The sequence below is a fragment of the Crocodylus siamensis genome, chromosome 4 (genome assembly GCF_052110815.1).
Source record: "Crocodylus siamensis isolate JL-2025a chromosome 4, ASM5211081v1, whole genome shotgun sequence".
Classification (NCBI taxonomy): Eukaryota; Metazoa; Chordata; order Crocodylia; family Crocodylidae; genus Crocodylus; species Crocodylus siamensis.
The window spans coordinates 239408224-239427586 of NC_143398.1; the positions used below are offsets into that span (position 1 = coordinate 239408224).

Genomic DNA, 19363 nt, shown 5'->3' on the forward strand with positions numbered 1-19363 from the left:
CGCGCATTGCAGCCGCAGCAGCGCAGCGAACCACCACTGGGCACAAGGCGGCTGCTGCACGATCAAAGCTGAGGCTGCGCTAGACGACGGCGTGGGCAGGCGGCTGCGTCCTAATCTCATTTCCGTTGCGGTGCCATCTCCAGAAATGTAAACGTTCAGTAATGACTTTTTTTTTCTTCCCCCCCCCCCCAAATTAGGTGAAAAACCTGACGACAAACGGAAGGCTGGGGCCGTGGTCGCTGTGGCAGCCGTGCGAGCATTCGGACGGGGACAGCACCGGCTCCTGCGTGTGCAGGTCGCGGTCGTGTGACAGCCCTCGCCCTCGCTGCGGGGGTCGCGTCTGTGAAGGGGCCCGGATTGAGGTGGCGAATTGCTCGAGGTACCTCTGCGTGCCAGCGCCTTTTGGGAGGGGAACGGGACGGCTCCTGCTGGGACGTGGCCTCGTCCCATAAGTTGCTGCTGGTATCGCCTTGTCTTTGGGCCGCGTCTGGCCCTGGGGTCCGCGCGGGGCTGCTCCACGGGAGGTCAGCAAGAGCCGCCTGTGACAAAACGGGCCAAAGGTTGAGGACTAGTGTGAATCTTGACCGTCGTCGTCTCGGTCTTTGTTTCCCGGAGCTGGGGAGTGGGAAGCGTGGCGGGAGCGGGGCAGCAGGGCTTGGCTCTAGGCAATAATCACACAGGATGGGCCCCACCCCTAGGCATCTGGGCTTGAAAGTGTGGGACGGTATCCCAAAGGGAGAGGGAAGGAGGCCCAGCTGAATGGCATTTGGGGTCTGGGCCTACCTCCGAGCCATGCCGACCCGAGGGAAGGAGGAGCAGGCAGGGGCTGGGAGCTTTGTGACCGCTGTTTGCCTTCTGCACCAGTGCCGTGGTGGATAAAAGGCCAGCAGAGTTTTAATTTAGCTCAGCTCCTCTTCTCGTCCCGCTGAGGAAGCTTTTCATCAACTCCTCCTACCTCCGTCCCGTTTTTGGCACCAGAAGATTCAGCTGCCTTTATTAAAGTTCACATTTTAATTGGGGCTTGTCTTTCCAGCTGCATGCTGTGCTGCCTGTGTAACCGAGCCAGGCTTCCCTACCCCGCTTCACTGCCCTGCGCCGAGCCGGGGCCCCTGCGGCCGCCCCGTTCGGTCGGTGACTGACGGCAGGCACCCGGGCGTTAGCATCCCTCCTGCTCTTGACTCCGGTCCAGGGGCGCAAAAGTGGGGACCAGCCTCCGAGCAGCGGCTGAGAAACATACCCAGCCGTCAGCAGGGAAGCAGCAGGGCTTGAAAAATAGGGACATCTGGTCATCCTACATCCGCCTCAGCCCTAGAACTTCCTTTAATTGACTTCAGATGGCATTGTGATGTTTTTGCACTGAGAGCAAGGTGTTTCAAGATGAGCTTTATTAGAAAGCAAGAGCTGGAAAATCTGAAATTGGAAACTCTTTGGTGCCATTAAGGATCTAGGAAAACAAGGAGCTGACGAGACTCATTCTTTTTTTGAGGCTTTGTCTGAGTCTAAGCTATATTGTAGTCTGTAGTTATTTTCCTTTTCTGCAGGAGTTGGAAATATCTATATCTATTTCTGAGCATCCTCTATCTATCTATCTATCTATTGATATTTATACAGCTCAATATAGCTATATCTATCAATCTACGTATCTATATATACATATCTATCTATGTATATATACATATACATATCTACCTATCTATAGATAGATAGATATAGGATGCTCTTCAATGCGCGTGCACACACATGCATGCACGCACGCATGCATGCACGCACACAGGATGTTCTTCAATGCTGTTCAAAACCCTAGAACAGAAATAGATTATGAGAGCGGCTACGAGGAATTTTTTGTGTGTGTTTTCTTTTCTTTTTACAACGAGTGCTCAACAACAAAATCCTCATTGTGATATTTTTTATCCATTTAAGATTTTCCATAAAACTCTCTCGCTGGGTTGAGAACGGTGAAGGGATGGGTGGGTTAAAACGTGGGCGGGTGGGATTTTCATATAAACAGATTTCTTGTGGCACAAGGGGGAAGAGATCCCCAGCGCGTTTCTGCCAAGAGCAGGCGAGAGCCGATAACGAACATGAAAAGTGTGGAAGGGCAGCGGCAGCTTTAGCTTTCATCCTGCACCTCGATCGGTGCCAAGCTGGACCACACTTCTTGCCAGGGGTGTTAGTTCAATAAATGCTTTGAAAATTAACATCTGTTTCCTAGCTCGGCTTTGGAGATCAACTGTAAGCCGAGGGCACCACTGAGTGGGCTTCAGAAAGTGGCATTTTTTGTTTTTCGTTCTTACAAAGTGAGGTGGCTGGACTCGGACCAGTGCCGCATTGAGATGACGCAGCGCAGGAAGACCAAGAGCGGCCCGGCTCTTTCTCGGCGGGGAGTCTCTAGCGAACCTGATCCAGAGTCGGATTCCTCCATCCCCGACTGCAGTTGTGTTCAAAGGCACCGTGGTGTTGCCAACCCAAAATATTAGTTGCGAGATTGGCTTTAAAAATCATGGGCTTTCTAAAATGACAGCGGTTGGGGTCTGCTTAAATGCCTCTGGTTTCTGTGCTGTTACAGTCACAGGAAGCTAAAGGAACCAGGCTCTCCTTTTTTTCCTGCAAGCAGGAAACTAATTGTTTTTAAGTGGAAGCTGAGAGTCTCACTTCCTAATCAGATTCAGGGGCTGTGAGGATAACACCAAACATCATGAGAAGATTGGGAGAGCTGGCAGCACCGCTGTTACAAGGGCTGGGTAGGTTTTGCATCTCCTTTGCCATGGCTGGCTTCTGGGGCGCACAGAAGCTATACCCATGCCGTGAACCAGGTCTGGATTTTAAGTTGGGATTGGGGATCTGCTGCTGTGCTTTCACATGGCCCAACAAGGCAGGCCAAGGAGGAGAACGGTCGGTGAGGTTTATCGAGGAATAGGATCATCATCAATCATATTGCAGCGAGCCCGTGGAAGCACAGCGGGATTTGCAGCAGAGCTCAGCTCCGGCTTACTTCTCTTCCTTTCAAAGTCGGTGGGAGATTTACCCTGGAGTTTAGTGGGAATGGAGATCAGCCAGAGCCAAACACATCTGAAAAACCTTTTCCTAAATCCTTGCCTAGGTTCAGTCTGGTTGACATGGAGCACGTCTTTCAGGCTCGTATCTCAGGCTGCTGCTCGGGGACTTGTCAGCCGGTAGCATGGTGCTGGATTAACCCCCCTCTCCTGTTTTCTCACCTCTCCCTCCCACCCTGTTTATTAGAAATGGAGCTTGGACACCGTGGTCCTCCTGGGCCCCGTGCAGCACGTCCTGCGGGATTGGCTTTCAGGTCCGCCAGAGGTCGTGCAGCAACCCTGCTCCGCGCCACGGGGGCCGGGTCTGCGTTGGACAGAGCAGAGAGGAGCGGTAAGAGGCGTGCAGCGCTCAGACTCTGTCTACCGGGGGAAAAACATCTTCTTTCTAGAGGTGATGACTGCACACGTGAGGGCATGATTGCCCCCCACGCGATGGAGGTTTGAATGCAATAGCCTGGTGTCAGTGCAGCATCAGGGCTGGAGAGTCACATCCTGCATACAGAAAGGAGGAAAATCCAGAAGTTAAGGTGTGGTAGCTCATCCGCTGGGTTGTAGCAAAGCTGTGGCCGTCACTTCACAGCTAAAGTTTGATTTTTCCCCTGCTTGGGTCTGAATGTGTAGTGACGATGTACAAAAAGAGCGAACGTGGCTTCGGTCTCAGATGCAAGGTTGCGGAGCTGTTCACGCCGAAAACTTCCTCTTGGAAGCTGAGCAAATTTCATCTGAAATCTTTGGAAGACAATAACTCTGGAGCCCAACCTGCCATTTGCAGTAAGCCACTTCTCAGAGTCCAGCCAGTTGTTAAGCAGGTGCTTCAAAGTATTCCCATCCAATTTCCTGCTTTGACATTACAGCAAAGGCCAGGTCTTCTTGGCAGCAGGTTTTGCGAGTCCCGGGGGTGGTGACCAGAGGCAGGCCTCTCCGAGCGTTTCAGACCGCAGAGCGTAATTCATTTAACTTTTTGATTCTGGGCTCTTTATGTTTGGCTTGATTCGTAGCCAGTCAAAGATGGGACCTGCTTTGTTTTAGAAACCGCATGTCAGTCGGTTGTAGTCTAAGTGATTCAATTGGAGAAGGAGACTGAATCAGAAATGGAACAAAAATGTCGTTACCTTTACAAAGAAGGGAAATGCAATAACGTTAATGCAGGGTCTGTTTTTAGATACACTCAGCTATTTCAGCCTGATTTCAGGCAGCGGTTTATGAACCAAACAAAAGCAAGGGCTGGATTTTTTTTTTAAGAGACCGGGTTTTCGGGTACTCAGCACTCAAAACTGAGGACAGATTGTCACCTATGGGCCAGATTCGAAGTCCCGGTGGGACACATTGGGGGTGGGGGCAATGAGCTCTTTTGAAAACCCATCTAATAAATATGGGCATCTAAGGGTACATCCACACGGCACAAAGCAGCGCCCCGCTGAGCTCTGCTGTGCCCACCTAACTCCCTCCCCACAAGCATCATATCTATCTTACTGTTAGTGATACGTGATTGCCAATCCGCTGTACTACCCAGAGCTTGCAGGTACACAGCGTGGTGCTCTGCTCTTGCAATTTGCTAGGGAGCAAGTTGTCTGATGTCTTGTACGGCATCCACGCTCTCTTGGGAATCTAGTCCTACTCATGGGTGCCAAATGTGTTAACAGGCCCCCCCCCCCAAAAATATCTTGTTCACTCCTCTAAGCTAAGTGGTGCAGTTCACAGCGGCAAAACCTACGCCCCACCTGTCTGAGTGTATCAGCCTCGTGTGCACGGGCGAATTGCACCTGTCGTGCATGTGGCGCGTGCGACGCTGCCTTGGGGGATCATTTCAACCCGGTCCCTCCTTGCCTTTTGCTGTCTCCTGTCCCTCGCTCGGATTCGTTTTGGGAACTGTGTTGCCTGCACCCTTTCAGATTCTGCAACGAGAATACCCCGTGCCCTTTGCCGATCTTCTGGTCTTCCTGGGGCCCCTGGAATAAGTGCAGCGCGAACTGTGGTGGAGGGATCCACTCCAGGCAGAGGTCCTGCGAGAATGCCAACACCTGCCCGGGCTGCGCCGTGGTGAGTTATAGTTTCATAGTTTCATAGATGTTAGGGTCAGAAGGGACCCTTGGATCATTGAATCTGACCCCCTGCCCTGGGCAGGAGTGAGTGCTGGGCTCAGATGACCCCAGCCAGGTGTCTGTCCAATCTCCTTTTGAACACCTCCGAGGAAGGGACAGCCCCACCGCGCTTGGAAGCGTATTCCCTATTTTGGCAACCCTCGCCGTAAAGAATTTTTACCTGATGTCCAATCTGAATTTGCTCTCTTCCAGTTTGCAGCCGTTATTTCTAGTTACCCCGACAGGTGCCCTGGTAAACATTTCTTCCCGTATTTCTTGCTGCCTCCCCTTCTCCCCCCAATAAGTTTGTAGGCGGCCATGAGATCACCTTTTACGCGGAGGCTGAAGAGGTTCATGTCTCCCAGTCGGTCCACATAGGATTTTTTCTGTAGGCCTCTAACCAGACAAGTGCCCTCCTCTGGACCCTCTCCGTGCTGTCCACATCCCTCCCGAAGTGCGGCGCCCAGACCTGGACGCAGTCCTCCAGTGCCGCATAGAGGGGAAGTATCACCTCCCTGGACCTGTTTGTGATGCACCTACTTGTGCAAGAAGCAGTGTGGTTAGCTTTACTAATTACTGCATCACACAGGTGACTCATGTTCATTTTGCAGTCGACTACGACACCGAGACCCCTTTCTGCAGTTGCGCTACTTCGAGCGGCTGTAGGACTGCGGATGGTTCTTCCTCCCCAGGTGCAACACGTGGCACCTGTCCTTGCTAAACCGCATCCTGTTCTGTTCGGCCCCTTTCCCCAGCCTGTCCAAATCAGCCTAGATTCACTCCCTGCCGTCTTGTTTGCGTACCTCCCCCCATAGTTTGTGTCACCAGCAAACTTGGACAGGGTGCTTTCTACCCCCTCGTCCAAGGCACTAATGAAGTTATTGAATAGTGCTGCTCCCGGGACAGAGCCCTGCGGGCTCCGCTGCCCACGTCCCTGCAGGCAGAGACTGCCCCGTCCACCACCGCTCTCCGGGCACGTCCCATAAGCCAATTATCTACCCACCGGACTGTGTAATAATCTACATTGCAACTGTTTCGTTTATTTATAAGAACTGGGTGTGACGCTGTGTCAGAGGTCTCTCTAGAGTCTAAGTAAATGACATCTACCGCTGTTCCTTCAGCCACGCGTTTTGCGACCCATTCGTAAAATGAAACCAGGTTAGTCAGGCAGGATCTGCCTGCTGTGAACCCAGGCTGATTGCCTCTTAGCATCATTTTACCCGCTGGTCCCCCACAAATGTGACCCTTAACAATTTTGTCGAAGGTCTTGCCAAGGATAGAGGTGAGATTAACTCCTTCCTCCCCTTCTTGAAAATAGGGAGCACATTCATCCTTTTCCAATCCTCTGGGACCTGACCCGAGCACCGTGAGCGCTCGTGCCAGAGGCTCCGCTATGACTTCAGCTAATTCCCTTAGTACCCCAGGATGAAGATCATCAGGACCTGTTGACTTAAATACATCCAACCCCTCCAGGTGCCCCTTTCCTAGGCCATCACAAACCGTTGGTGGGTTGATATCTATACTGGGCTTACCTAAAGTCCCAAAGGGATACATATTTGTATTCGTGTGCAGGAACAGAGATGCAAAGACATCATTTAGAAGCTGCCAGCCTAAGCTCCAGATCCGCTTTGGCTCTCTTCACTGTTTCCTTGCAAGCTTGAGCCAAGCAGGTACGCTCCTCCTTGGCGGCTGCCCCTGCTTCTACAGCCTGCAGGCCTCTTTTTCCCCCTCGGGGCTCTCCTGGATTCCCCTGCTCAACCAAGAGGGTTTCTTTGCTTTTTTTCCCCCCCTTTTATGTGTACTGGGATGGTCCTTTTCCGTGCTGCAGGATTAGTCACTTGAGAAACACCCACCCTTCCTGAGCTCCCATCTCTGCAAGGGAAGATTTGCTTCACGTTATCGCACTCGCCCCAAGTCACCTCAGCTGGGACTCGAACCCAGCTTTCCCGTGTGGTAGGCAGCCGCTGGCAGCACACCCTTACGCGCGTTGACAGCCCGGTCGGCAGCATGCGGAGGAGCTCAGTTACTGTTTGGCTTCGCAAGCTAGAGCAAAAGGCCAACAGCAGCCTCTGCCCCACGTGGCTGTGGGACAGGCGTGTGCTCCGGTGGGCCTGCGCCCAAACTCAGTGAAGTCAACGTGTGGAAGTTGGAAGGGGGAGTCTTTTCATTAGCCTTTTTGGGGGTTTGGCCCATGGCCACACTAGTATGGTGGCTCGAGCACCTGCCACCCCTTTCTCCTTTCAATTGGTGCATGGGGGGAGCTCACACAATTCATGAGGATCGGGCTTTGTGCCTGAGTCGACAGAGATAAGCACATCCTATCAGGGATGCAGCGGTGACCGTTCCCACCATTTAGCTCCCAGCTATTAGGTAGAAGGTAGTTTTAATTAGCTCTATGAAGGGTCTTCCTAGGTTTAAACAAATTTGATCTGGAATCTGTTCACACGGCGCTTGGCGTCCGGGCTAGAAGCAGTAAGTCCCTTTCTCCCTCGCCAGCAGGGACTGCCTTGCACTTTTTAAAAGCAGGAAATCAGGGTTATTCTTTGGAGTCCATCCTCCAGGTTGGGTGGACTGCAAGAATCTAGGGCTGCTCGGATATCCGTGCATCCAGCACTTCTGATACACACAGCCCCCGCTGATGTCCATGGCGGCCCAAGCACAGAGAGATGGTCTTCCCTGTGAATTTTCAAAAAACAAATGGAGAGGGAGATACAACCTCTTAAAAAGATATGCATAGTAGCATACATGGGGTGCCAGAGAATGAGCTGATCTTTTTCATCAGCCAAGCACTGCTGCAGCCAGAAGTCATTACATTGGTCGATGCAGATGCAGCAAAGGATCCCACTTGATATTGTTATTTATTTCCTTTTCCGGTGCCCAAAATATGCTAGGGGCTCTCTAAGAAGGCACGTGACCTTGCCTCCTGTAGCTCACAATCTTGAAAAGATACGGCCCCTAAGCAAAAGGCCAAATATACCCCACTGAAAAGGACCGTCAGGAGGCCTGTGCACCTCCAGTTAAGTGCCAAGTAATGCCCGTGGCTTGCACTGTCCTTGGGCACTGGGGCGAGTGCAGGCAGGGTGCGTGTCACTTTAGAGTAAGTTGTTCTTGGATTGTGGGATCCCTTTGTGCAGCCACGGAGCAGGCGTTCATAAGTCTTATTGGATGAATAAAGTGGTTTTCCTCATTGGCAGGAATACAAGACCTGCAACCCAGAGAGCTGCCCCGAGGTGCGCAGGAACACGCCCTGGACCCCCTGGATGCCAGTGAACATCACCCAGAACGGAGCCCGCCAGGAGCAGCGCTTCCGCTACACCTGCCGTGCCCAGCTGGCCGACCCCCACGAGCTGCAGTTTGGGAGGAAGAAGACGGAGAGCCGCTTCTGCCCCAGTGACGGCTCCGCAGTCTGCGACACGGACTGTATGTCCCCTGCCCGCTCGCAGGGGGGCCTGGGGCCAGGCTCAGCCCTGGTGAAAGGGGGAGGCTGTCAGGACACGGGTGTATCTGGATACACCCAACCTCCGCTCCTCACACTGCCACTAATTGCAAGGGTGGAAAGAGCCCCCAAGACCGGGAGGAGACCACAGGCAGGAAGGCTGCAAGGAGCCACTTTGTTCCCTTCACTCTTGAAGAAGGCCAGGCTTAAGCCCTAGGCTCAGGGGCATGTAGGGACTGCTTCCTCCTGCTAGGGAGAAACGGGGGACGTGACGCCCCTAGCAGGAAGTGGGGTGCTGATGTCAGGGGATGGGGAAGGCGGTGAGCCTTCCTGAGTGGGCACCATGCCTACTCTCTCTGCCCTCTCTGGAGTCCCACGACAGGGGTTCAAGTCCTCCTGGAGTGATGCAACTCCATGGGCATGTCTACATGGTTCTTAATGCGCCTTTGCTACTGCACATTAAGTTTAGGACCTCTAATATGAGGTACTGGATAAAGGTGCAGTAGCAAAGGCGAACATTTTTTTGGTGACGCTTAATGCGCAGTAGGCTAAGTCTGCTGTGCATTGGCACGGGTTTTGCCGTGACGTGCTAATGCGCAGTAGAACAGTCTGCTGAGCATTAAGGCTGCTCATGATATCAGGTTGTGTTTTTGCTTTCCCTTTTTTTCACATGCACACCACATTTTACTTCCAGTTGCACCCTTGGGCAGCAGAACAGAGCTGCTGATGCTGAAATCCCAGCACTTTCCCAAAAAAGCGTAGAGGGTTCATTGAGTTTGTTTGCAAGTTCAAGCCCAGTCTGGACATCCAGTCACAGTTTTAAACCTTTTGTTCTCATCTGTTCTTCTTCAAGCTCTCGTTGAGGATCTCCTCAAGAGTGGTAAGACCTCTGCACGGATAATCAATGGTGGCTGGTCTTTCTGGGGGGCCTGGTCTTCCTGTTCGAGGGACTGTGAGTTGGGCTTTAGGATCAGGAAGAGAACGTGCACAAATCCAGAACCTAAAAACGGCGGCTTGCCCTGCGTAGGGTCTGCAATGGAGTATCAAGATTGTAACCCGCACCCCTGCCCAGGTAAGGAAATAATCCTAGTCTTCCTCCATGCAGTCAGTGTGGACCCTGTTCTGCATGCATCATTTCTATGTGTATCCATATATAAATGCAGTGTTGCATGTTGCTTTGAGTCATCAGACAATTTAAAATGCCATTTGAAGGACTGGGATACGGAAATACGTCCGGTAGCTAGAAGCAGGTGTCTAGGAGGCAGGACTTGTGGTTTCCTCGGCCAGCCCAGGCTGGCTAGACCGCTTTGGTCAGATAACTTTTCAGAGCTTCAGTTTTCTCAGTGCAGAACGGGGACAGCAGCAGACATTTCAGAGGGCCTGGTGTGAGTAAGGAAAGGCGCTGCACAAACAGCCCTGGGCATATAGCATTAAAAACATTTGGGTTATAGCAAGTAAATCTAGATCCTACTGTCGCCCCGCCAGAGAGAAGTGCTGGGAAGTGTTTAAATAACAAGTTGTGGTTATAGGGGCCACATGCAGGAGCAAATATATTTAAATAGACATTATGGACCTCAGTGTATGGTCTTCGCTGTTCCTGCTAGATTCACTTCACCGCGTGTCGAGCACGACACCTTGCAGCTCTCTGTTGGTTCAAGGTAACCATTGTCAAGCCCAGGAAAATGGCAGTTTTGGTGACCAAACTGGGGATCGGTTAGGGAGCTGAGACTCAACCGCTCCCCAGGATCTCGTTAGAAAAAGAGAGTGGAAAGACTATCTCTGTCTCTCTCTCATTTTCAATGCCCCTCAGTGAAAGGGTCGTGGTCTTGCTGGACGCCCTGGTCACAGTGCTCAGCCACTTGTGGGGGAGGACACTACCAGCGCACCCGCACCTGCACCAACCCGGCGCCATCGAGCGGCGAGGACATCTGCATCGGCCTGCACACCGAGGAGGCGCTCTGCAATACGCACTCGTGCGAAGGTGGCCACTTATTTTCCTCCCCATTCACACTGAGTTGGGGGAGAGGAAGGAGGGAATATGTGAGGAACCAGGGAAGAGCAGGCATCCTAATTTTCAAAGTAAATGCATCACCTTTCTCTTAACTTGCTCACTGGAGCATGCCCTGGTGCTGTAGCGCTGGCCAGGCAAAACCTCGTTAGCCGCTGATCCACTGAGAGTAATTGAAAAAGCAGATCAGCTGTGAGCGGAGATGTTTTGCAAGACAAACAGAAGGAGTCTCGGGAGCACCAGACCGTGTGGCCGCTGAACGGGGTGGCCTTCCTTTTGCCATATTACCCGTCAGCGGCAGGGCCGAGGAGCGTGCAGCATGGCTGGCAGAGAAAAGGGTTCCCCGAGCCCCATTTGCTCCCCTGCCTCCAGTCACGTTGTAGGCTGCCCATGAGCTGGGACTCCTGTAATGTATGCAGGTGGTATACACCCCACTTGTATACCCCCACTTCTAAGGGCCCCTGTAATGCATACGGGAGGTCTGCGGTGCCCCTACAGCCATTTTGGCAGATTAGGGTAGCCGTGATGGCGTAAAACCTCTGGGCTGCTGGAGGCTTGGGTCTGCTATAGGAGCCTGTAAGCCAACCCGACCCCACACAGTGATCCCTCCTGGAGTCAGCGGTGCTCCCCTGGGGGAGTTTGGCACTTAGGTTGGCAGCGATAATGCCGGAGGAATCCAGTCCACCTCAGGGAAGTCCCCCTGTCTGGGGTTTGCTGGAGATCAAGCCCAGCATCCAGCTACCCCTGTGCATTGAAGGGGTTTGGCTCACGGTGGCATCTCCTGGGGTGGTGGTGGTGTATATGCATTATTCCTGATGCAAGTCTCATCTGGTTTAAGGCGGGTGGTCCGACTGGTCTGAGTGGAGCCTGTGCAATGAAGACGGGGTCCAGTATCGCAGCCGCTACTGTGAGATTCATGACCCCGAGTCTTCCCAGTGTGTTGGGAACAGCACGCAATACCAGGACTGCCTGTACAACGAGATCCCCGGTGAGCACCAGGGGCACGAGGGCAGGGCAGTCCTCCTAGGAGTAACCTGCTTCTCGGGTACGGATGTCAAGAGAGGCCAAGATTTCCACAGCTTTGGCTTGGATGCCCGTTAAAGCAAATGCGCCCCACTCCTATGGACACCTTTGAAATGCTCCCTTGTAACGGGTAGCACGGCGTGTCTGAACCGGCTGGCGGAGCCCGGCTCTCCTGGAAAGCTGTGTAATCTGTATTACAGTAATGGTGCTGCTTAATGGGCACTGGGACTTTGAGCCCTGTTTGGCTCAGCTGATGAGGCGCCTGGCCCTGCTCGGGCTCCTGGGGCTGGGGGAGGTGGGATGCAATGGGCTGAAGCGGTTTTGCTCCGTCTCTGCTCTGCTGACCTCTCGACGTGGGGAGACCCTCGCTCCGCCACAAACTGGCCTCTCGGGCACAGAGCAGAGGCTTGAGTTACTTAGCTAGCGCACTTTAGTTGATCGCAAAATGACAGCTTCCCCCACCTGCTTTCTCTTCATTTAGTGATCCTGCCAGCTTCGAGCATCGATGAGGGCACGACCTGTGGAGGTAGAGTACAGCTAACTTTGTGTCTTATTTTTATCTCCACCTGGCTATTTTTTATTTATTTTTTTTATAACTTCACATGGCGGCATCAACCAAACTGTTCATCTACGCCGCTTGGCCCCGCTGGCAGCCCTTCATGCCAGTGGAGTCCCGTTGTCGGAGTCACACTGGGAGAACGTACCGCTTTTACCTGTTGTCAGCTTCAAGACACTTATTTATCTCTGGTTTTGGGGTGGGTGGTCGGAAACCATCAGTTGGCAGCCAGTCTCGCTCTGCCTGCCCCGGGGAAATGATGGGGTAGCCCTCGGTTTGCAAACGATAAGCCTCCAACTGCTCGGAGACGGCATGCAAGGGGCTATAAAGATTTCGGCGAGCGGAGCCTCCTCCCCACTGCAAACAAGGTTAGACAAGCGCCGATAGTTGTCTTTCCTAGGGTCTCTTTCCTTCCAGCCTGGGTTTTTCCTTCACAAAAGCATTTGGAAGAGCTAGTGATTAACTTCCCTCCCCCCACTGCCCGGCAAAGCCTAGATGCACAAAACCATTTAGAAAAAGGGATTAGTGACTCCCTCTGTCTATTTGAAGTCACCACGGGAGCGGGGTCGCACCGCAGGGCTCCCGTGCCTTTCCACCAGGATCCTGAAAGCCCGATCAGCCTCCGTCCTGCTCGGGGGCCCAAGACAAAGTGCAGCTACTGACTCCCTCCTGAGCAGCTCTCCTTACAAAGAAGTTGATGACAAAAAAGGCAAACCAGCCGTCAGTGGATTTGATATAGAGCTTCTTGGTTTGCAGGGAAATAACGGAAGTGGGACTTCAGCCCTGCTAATGGAAAGACTGGCTTTTTGCACCACTCTCGCTGCCTCGCATGACACAAGGAGTCTGCTCCAACTTCAGTGTTGCTTATTAACATCACACTCCCAAGTTGTGCGTTGCTATCGACATTTCCCGCCGCTCTCCTTTTCCATTGCATTGCAATTTTATTTGCTGTTGCAATCTACATTTTACCGTGGCTAATATTGTATATTGCTTTTTACAATATCTGGCAAGAAAACTAATCGATAGAAGCTCCTTGTGTTGCATTTCAGAAAGTGAAGCAACCTAGGTTATAAAAACCAATGTGCCCGGAAGGCCCTCTATAGGATATAATGAGTTGCAGATAAAATAATGTCTCCTGTCCCCTGGGGGGCTGTTAAAACACACCTGAAAAATGACATAGCTCTTCCAAGGACCAGAGTTAAATGGAAAAGAGACTGCGCTGCACCTCATAGTGCAACCATAATTGGTTTTCTTATGACGCAGACGCAGCTGCATAGTGTGGACGCAGAAGTGAATTCACTTTGTTTCTGCTGTCATGAAGTAGTGATGAGCCGTAGGAGTTAGGCAACGGTAGGCTTTTTAGGAGGGAACTGTTCCTTTGGAAAAGTCCTGTAAAATTGAATAGGAAATTATACAATTTTGGCCTGTTTTTCCTCTAAAGTGTAACAGAAAATTACACCCTTCCAATAGACTTTTCTAGGGTGGTTAAAAAATAACTGCAGATTATCAGTCCACTAAATTCTGTATCTGTCTCGGTGCAAGTTTGATTGAAACCTGTTAAGTTTTTGTACAACTCTATTGGTTTCAGCCCTATTAAACACAGCAGACTTTTTTCTGTAAATGGTAGAGGAGAGCAATAAAATTACTGCTTGGAAAGCTATACGACAAGCATGTTGGCCCAAAAGGAAGATGTCTCTGGTTGTTGGTGGGCAAGGAAGAACAAGGAAGAGCACCATTCAGCACCGCCGAAGAAGCAGTCCCTTCGCTTTCTCCATGCGTGGTGTGAAGCTGCAAAGAAATCCTTTGTATTTTTGGGGCTACCTAAATATTCTCTCTGCGAGCATCACTAGCGGGCCTCCAGGGCGAGGACGCCGGGGTGCGATGCTTCCTGACAGCAGCCGTACCCCGTACTGTCCTCCTTTTGGAAAGTCACAAAGCAGAAGCCAGACTGGGAAAGTGCCCTCAGCTGAAGAGGAGGACAGGACAGGACAGGGTTACAACCAGGCACTGCGCAAGTCTCCTTCGGGATCCACGCCTACGTCGGCTGGCGCGGATGACGCGCTCGACTCGAGTTGCTGTTCGGGCACCGCTGCTCCTGTTGGCGAAGGTGGAGAGCAGTGGGTGGTGTGATTACACCCTGGCAGCAAAGGGCTTTCTGGGGTGAAGCGGGGATGACGAATGACTCTCGCCTAGTATTTATTATTTGGCTTCCTCGTTTCGCCTCCGCAGCCACCTGCCACGCAGTGCCTGCTGCTTTCCCTGGCAGCTTCCCATTACCTCTTTCCAGGAGGTAGCACACGGCTTTGGAAGGGTTTGGAGCGCCCGAGATCCCTCCAGATGGCTCTCACGCTGCCTCGCCGGGGCGAGCTCCAGCTTCGCAACTTGTGCAGGAATGTGATTCGACAGGATTTGGGGCAGCTCTCTTCCTGCTGGTTTTTCCTCCCCGCCCCTTCCTTCTCTGTCATTTTTCCTATGCCCTTCACCTGTCCAACACACCTACTCGCAGGTCCGTGAGCGGCGCTCGGGAATAGTACGGAGCAGTTCAGTGCAAATGCACCCTTCGAGCCCCCGAAAACGACATTGAGCACCCGGAGAAGTTACAAGCTAGGAGAGGAGAAGTTGTGCCCCTGCCTACCCCATTTCCCCCCTTCGGTATTTCTGAGTATCCAACACACAGGACTTTTGTTTTTCTTCTACCCTTAGAGAGACACTTGGTTTTTCTACTCCCTGATTTCCATGACACACATGTGCTTTGGAGCCCATTAATATGTATTGTGGGAATGCCTTATTTCTTTCGCTGTCAGCTTAACATAATGTTTGGCTTCAGTACCAATAGATGGAGAGAGAGGAAAGACAGGGGGGGAAAAAAGCAGTGTATGAACCCATTAAACTTCATGCGCCGGGGAGGCCAGTTTTTGCGAGGAGATTATGTCAGCTGATGTTAAGACTCCAGATTCAACAGCTTATTAATGTTGAGCCCGAGATGTCATAGCTGTGATGTGCACCTGTGGTCTTGTCAGGCGAGGGAGAAAGGCTGTTCCTTAAAAATAGCATCGCTTGTCATTTCCTTTGCAGGTTTTAGTCTCATCCATCTGATTGCCACTGGGGTCTCCTGCTTCTTTGGCTCTAGTCTCCTGACATTTGTGATCTACGTGTACTGTCAGCGCTGTCAGAGGCAGTCCCAGGAGTCGACTGTTATCCACCCGACCACTCCCAACCATCTCCATTACAAAGGCAACACGACCCCCAAGAACGAGAAGTACACCCCCATGGAGTTCAAGGTAGGCGGCTTGCCGTGCCGGCACCCTGGATGTGGCCGCGCACCTCTGTTTTCATCCCCTGGTGTAAATTGAGCAGATACGTGCATGTGTGTTAGCTGTATACACCTGTCCTCGGAGGAACCGGGACGAGCAGCGCTCAGAGGCACCGTTAGGGTCCGATGCGCAGAACCGGAGGAGCGGGAAAGCAACGTGAAAGGCTTTCAGTGCACCCGGGGACTGGACCAGAGGAAGGAGTCGCTGGGGCCCTTTGCAGGGCAGCAAAGTGAAGGGCCCGATTCTGCCCCCCTACGTTGGGCAGCACTTCACTGTGCAGGCAGCTGTGCTGGGATGGGCGAGACTACTCGGTGCGCGCAAAGGGAGGAGAGTCCGGCATTCAGGACTCTCAAGGAGACGAGGGTGACAGTCCCCAGCTCTCTCGGCATCTCCGATGCATCGTTAGCCATGGCCCCAGCAAGGGTGCGGGTTAGGGCGCTGGAGACTGCACTGAAACAGTTGGCGAATGAGCCTTGCAGGTGGAGGGGGGGCATCTCTGGGCGATCTATACATTACGGGCCAGGAGAGCTGGTGGCTGGGGGGGGAGGGATGGGGGTCGTCATGCTGGAAGCTGGTTGCTTTTCGGGCACTGGGGAAGGGAGGATGGTTTGTGGGGTTAAGCAAACCCTCTTTTGGTTGCCCCAGGATAGCTAACTATCACGGACCTGTTGCTTGCACGTGCCTACTCCTGCTCATCTGTCTGGCCTGTTTGAGCCACAACCCTGCATTACGCGCCGTGCAGGCAGACGTACCAGCAGCTCCCATGTCAAGCCCCCCGGACTCTGCTTGAAGCCCAGCGCAGGGTTAGGGCGCATAGGCTGTTAGTTGTGTGGGGCCATTTCTGCTTCCATATTCTCGCAGCGTTTGGCACAAGACCCCAGTCCTCATGGAGGCTTTTGGCCATTATCCCAATGCAAACATGAAGGGTAATAGTGGGGCACCAGGGAGTTGGAAAAGGACAACTCCCATCCTCCCATCCTGATGTTTTTAAAGACGAACGTCAAGAAGGAGCCTGACTCTTTGCAGACCCTGCCGGCAGCTGTGGTCTTGGCCCTCGCCAGCACTGAGCGCCTCTTTTCAGGGCACTGCTGGCCTCAGCTCAGAGTTTCCTGCTGTCTGCTTCTAAAGGCAGCCTCAAAAATGTATTTCCTGACAGTTTAACGATACAGTTGCATGCAGCTTAATAAGGCTGCAGCATACTAATGGGAGTCGGCATGGATTTGTGGAAAGTAAATCATGTCACACAAATTGGATTCCTTTTTCAAATTAAATAAATATTGATCTAGATAGGAGAGGAGCAACAGACATATCTGGGTTTTCAGAAAGCTTTGCCACCGAGCTTCCCAGGATGGATTGTTCTCTACGCTCAAAATAGGGGGTAGATAATAAATTATTGAGACCTGTAGAGGACGGGGGGACTTCATCCAGACAACTCCTAACCCATGGGTCATTCTGTCGAGTGTGGGAGTAAACCTGGTCAAATCAAGAGGGCTACTCAGGCAGGTAAGGCCTCCTTGTGTGAGTAAAGGTTTTGCAGGACCGGCCTTGAGCCTGGGCAGCAAGCAGAGGGACGGGAGTAGAAGTGGGAATTTCTTGGACACGTGCAGGATGTGAGTCCGTGCAGGGCTCTGTCTGACGGTTTTCATAATTATTTCCACAGCTCTAGGTGAGCTGCTTGAAGGTGAGACGAAAATAGTGGGTGGGAGGGGTTAAGCTTTAGAAAGGCAGGTGTTTCCAGAATAATCCCAATCAATTAGGCAAATGCATGATGAAATGTGAATGTGTGGAGGGATGTCGCTGAGTGGGAGTAATAAGGAAGTGAAGCATAGCTGAACAGGGCAAAGAGCTGGCTGGTGAGGTATCAGAAAAGGACCTGGGTTTTTGATGGATCCAGTGCTTGCGGTAGCATGCAGTAAAAGCAACACAGCTGTTAGGGTATTGCTTTCTCTCGAGATGTTGCATAGAGGGCCTGCCTGTTCATTAGACTAGGTTTTGGATTACCCAGTGCAGAGCATTTTCCTTAAAGTGGGGGATAGCCAAGCAGAGGCAGTGCAAGCAGGGCAAGTAAGGTGGTTTCCAGAAAGGAGGGACCCCGGTAGGAGGAGGAAAGGACGAGGGAGGGATTATCTAGGGAATAACTGATGTACACAAAGGAAGAACAGGACTAAGACTTTAGGCTGAAAGGGGCCTCTGTTAAGACAGATGCGAGAAGATACTGCGCCAAAAGTTTGAGTGGACTTCAAGGTGGCGTGAAGCCTGCACAGCAAGTGATGTCTTTCCTCCCCTACTCACCACTCCTTCTGTAAAACACGACCTCCTTATATTTTTCTTGCATATAAAACATTTTTAATTGAAACTCCTAGTAGTGGCAACAACCTTGGACTTAATACTACACGTGCGTCAGCGGCAGTGTGCGTTAGGTACTGGCGCAGTTGAGAGAGGGCACGTGCGCATTAAGGGCGCACACAGCAAAGGGTGCGATTCATGGTGTGGTTGGGAGTCGCCGACAGATTTTTTGCAGGGAGAAGCAGAGACGTTTTCCTGGCTCAGGTCTCCCTTCTGAGGTTTGTTTCGACTGGAGAGTTTTGCTCGCTCTCGTTAAAAAAAAAACAGGTAGTTTTGTTTTTTTAAAGTTTAAAAACATATGGGCTAGAGATGGCAGGATTCTCAAATAAAAGGCCCCATGGCCTTGTGTTGACCATATCTGCCTACATATAGTAAGTGAAACCTCCTTATAATCCCAAAGCTGTGTTGTTAAACTCAAATGATCCAGACCATGTAGCTTCTTGTGGTTTTAGGTCCCAAGTGCAGAGCCGCGACGACTCTTGGATCCAGCCCGCAGTATGTGGGGCTAATTCTAGCACTGGTCATGGCCTCACCACTGACTTGCATGGCAAAGGGTGAGCAGAAAGTGGACATTCAGTAGCAGGGGCAGCAGTGTCTCCTTGGGGGCTGGCCGCAGCAGCACCAGCACAGCTGCGGCGAGAAGCACTGTTGCTCGGATCTAGAGGCCAGTCATCTGGCCAGAGAGGATCCCTACAAGCCAGATGACCCTCAAGCCAGATGTGGCCAGCAGGCTGGAAGTTTGGCACCCCTGACAGAATGGCTAATGCTCACCTGAATAATGTGAGTCTTCCAGGGTTTTGGCTGCGTCAGCCTCTCGTTGCAAGATTTACATATATGAAGCACAATGCAAACATTGGAAATATCAGAATCCCAAGGTTTCAGTTAAAAAAAATGCTAAGAAAATTCCCATTTTGGTTTTCTGGGGGGGGTCTCACTAGACTTAAAAGAGTGTGCATGTGTGTAAGCCTTAATGAAATCCAAGATTAAGGAGCTGTATGATCAGTAGGCTGCTTTGCAGTGAAAGCAACCAATAATGCATATTGATGGGGTGCTAACACAAGACAACGAATAGGCCCAGCTCTATTATTTCCCACCTTCTTTGATACTGCTAGGACTTCTGCAACCATCATTATTTCATTTTCATCTTGAAATAGCTCTACTCCCCAACCAGCAGGTGAGCGCAGCAGAAAGTTTGACAGAGTTACACTCAGATATACAGCACTGAATGTAGAATTGTAATTCAAGGTGAATTTTATATGAAGGCAGATTTAACGAAGGAAGTGTTAGCTGGTACAGGCCTTGTCGGACAGTCAAGTGCAACACCACAATTCAGATCAGATGCAAATATCATAGATGACGGTGACCTACTGATTGTGCAGTTGATAACTTGCCAGGGCAGTGTTTTGTTGAAGAATGCTTTATTTTTTTCTACTGCCTTTCTCCGTCTTGCTTTATCAGGGATACTGGGACTTCTCTTATTAGATATTTTGGCTGTGATGCTTGAAAAGATTTCATCCATATGCATTTTTCAGCAACAGGTTGATTT

At 51.6% G+C, this 19363-nt stretch overlaps 1 protein-coding gene across 2 annotated transcripts in view; it reads left to right on the forward strand.

The window, feature by feature from the left end:
• Positions 1 to 19363, forward strand: part of SEMA5B (semaphorin 5B) — a 351344-nt gene that overhangs the window by 309419 nt on the left and 22562 nt on the right. For both annotated transcript variants that reach the window (XM_090045998.1, XM_090045999.1), the window contains exons 14-22: positions 198 to 379; positions 3241 to 3384; positions 4946 to 5093; positions 8329 to 8554; positions 9424 to 9642; positions 10381 to 10551; positions 11417 to 11566; positions 12083 to 12127; positions 15233 to 15438. In XM_090045998.1, the coding sequence (XP_089902124.1) occupies positions 198 to 379; positions 3241 to 3384; positions 4946 to 5093; positions 8329 to 8554; positions 9424 to 9642; positions 10381 to 10551; positions 11417 to 11566; positions 12083 to 12127; positions 15233 to 15438 (1491 nt within the window). The remainder of the gene's footprint in view (positions 1 to 197; positions 380 to 3240; positions 3385 to 4945; positions 5094 to 8328; positions 8555 to 9423; positions 9643 to 10380; positions 10552 to 11416; positions 11567 to 12082; positions 12128 to 15232; positions 15439 to 19363) is intronic.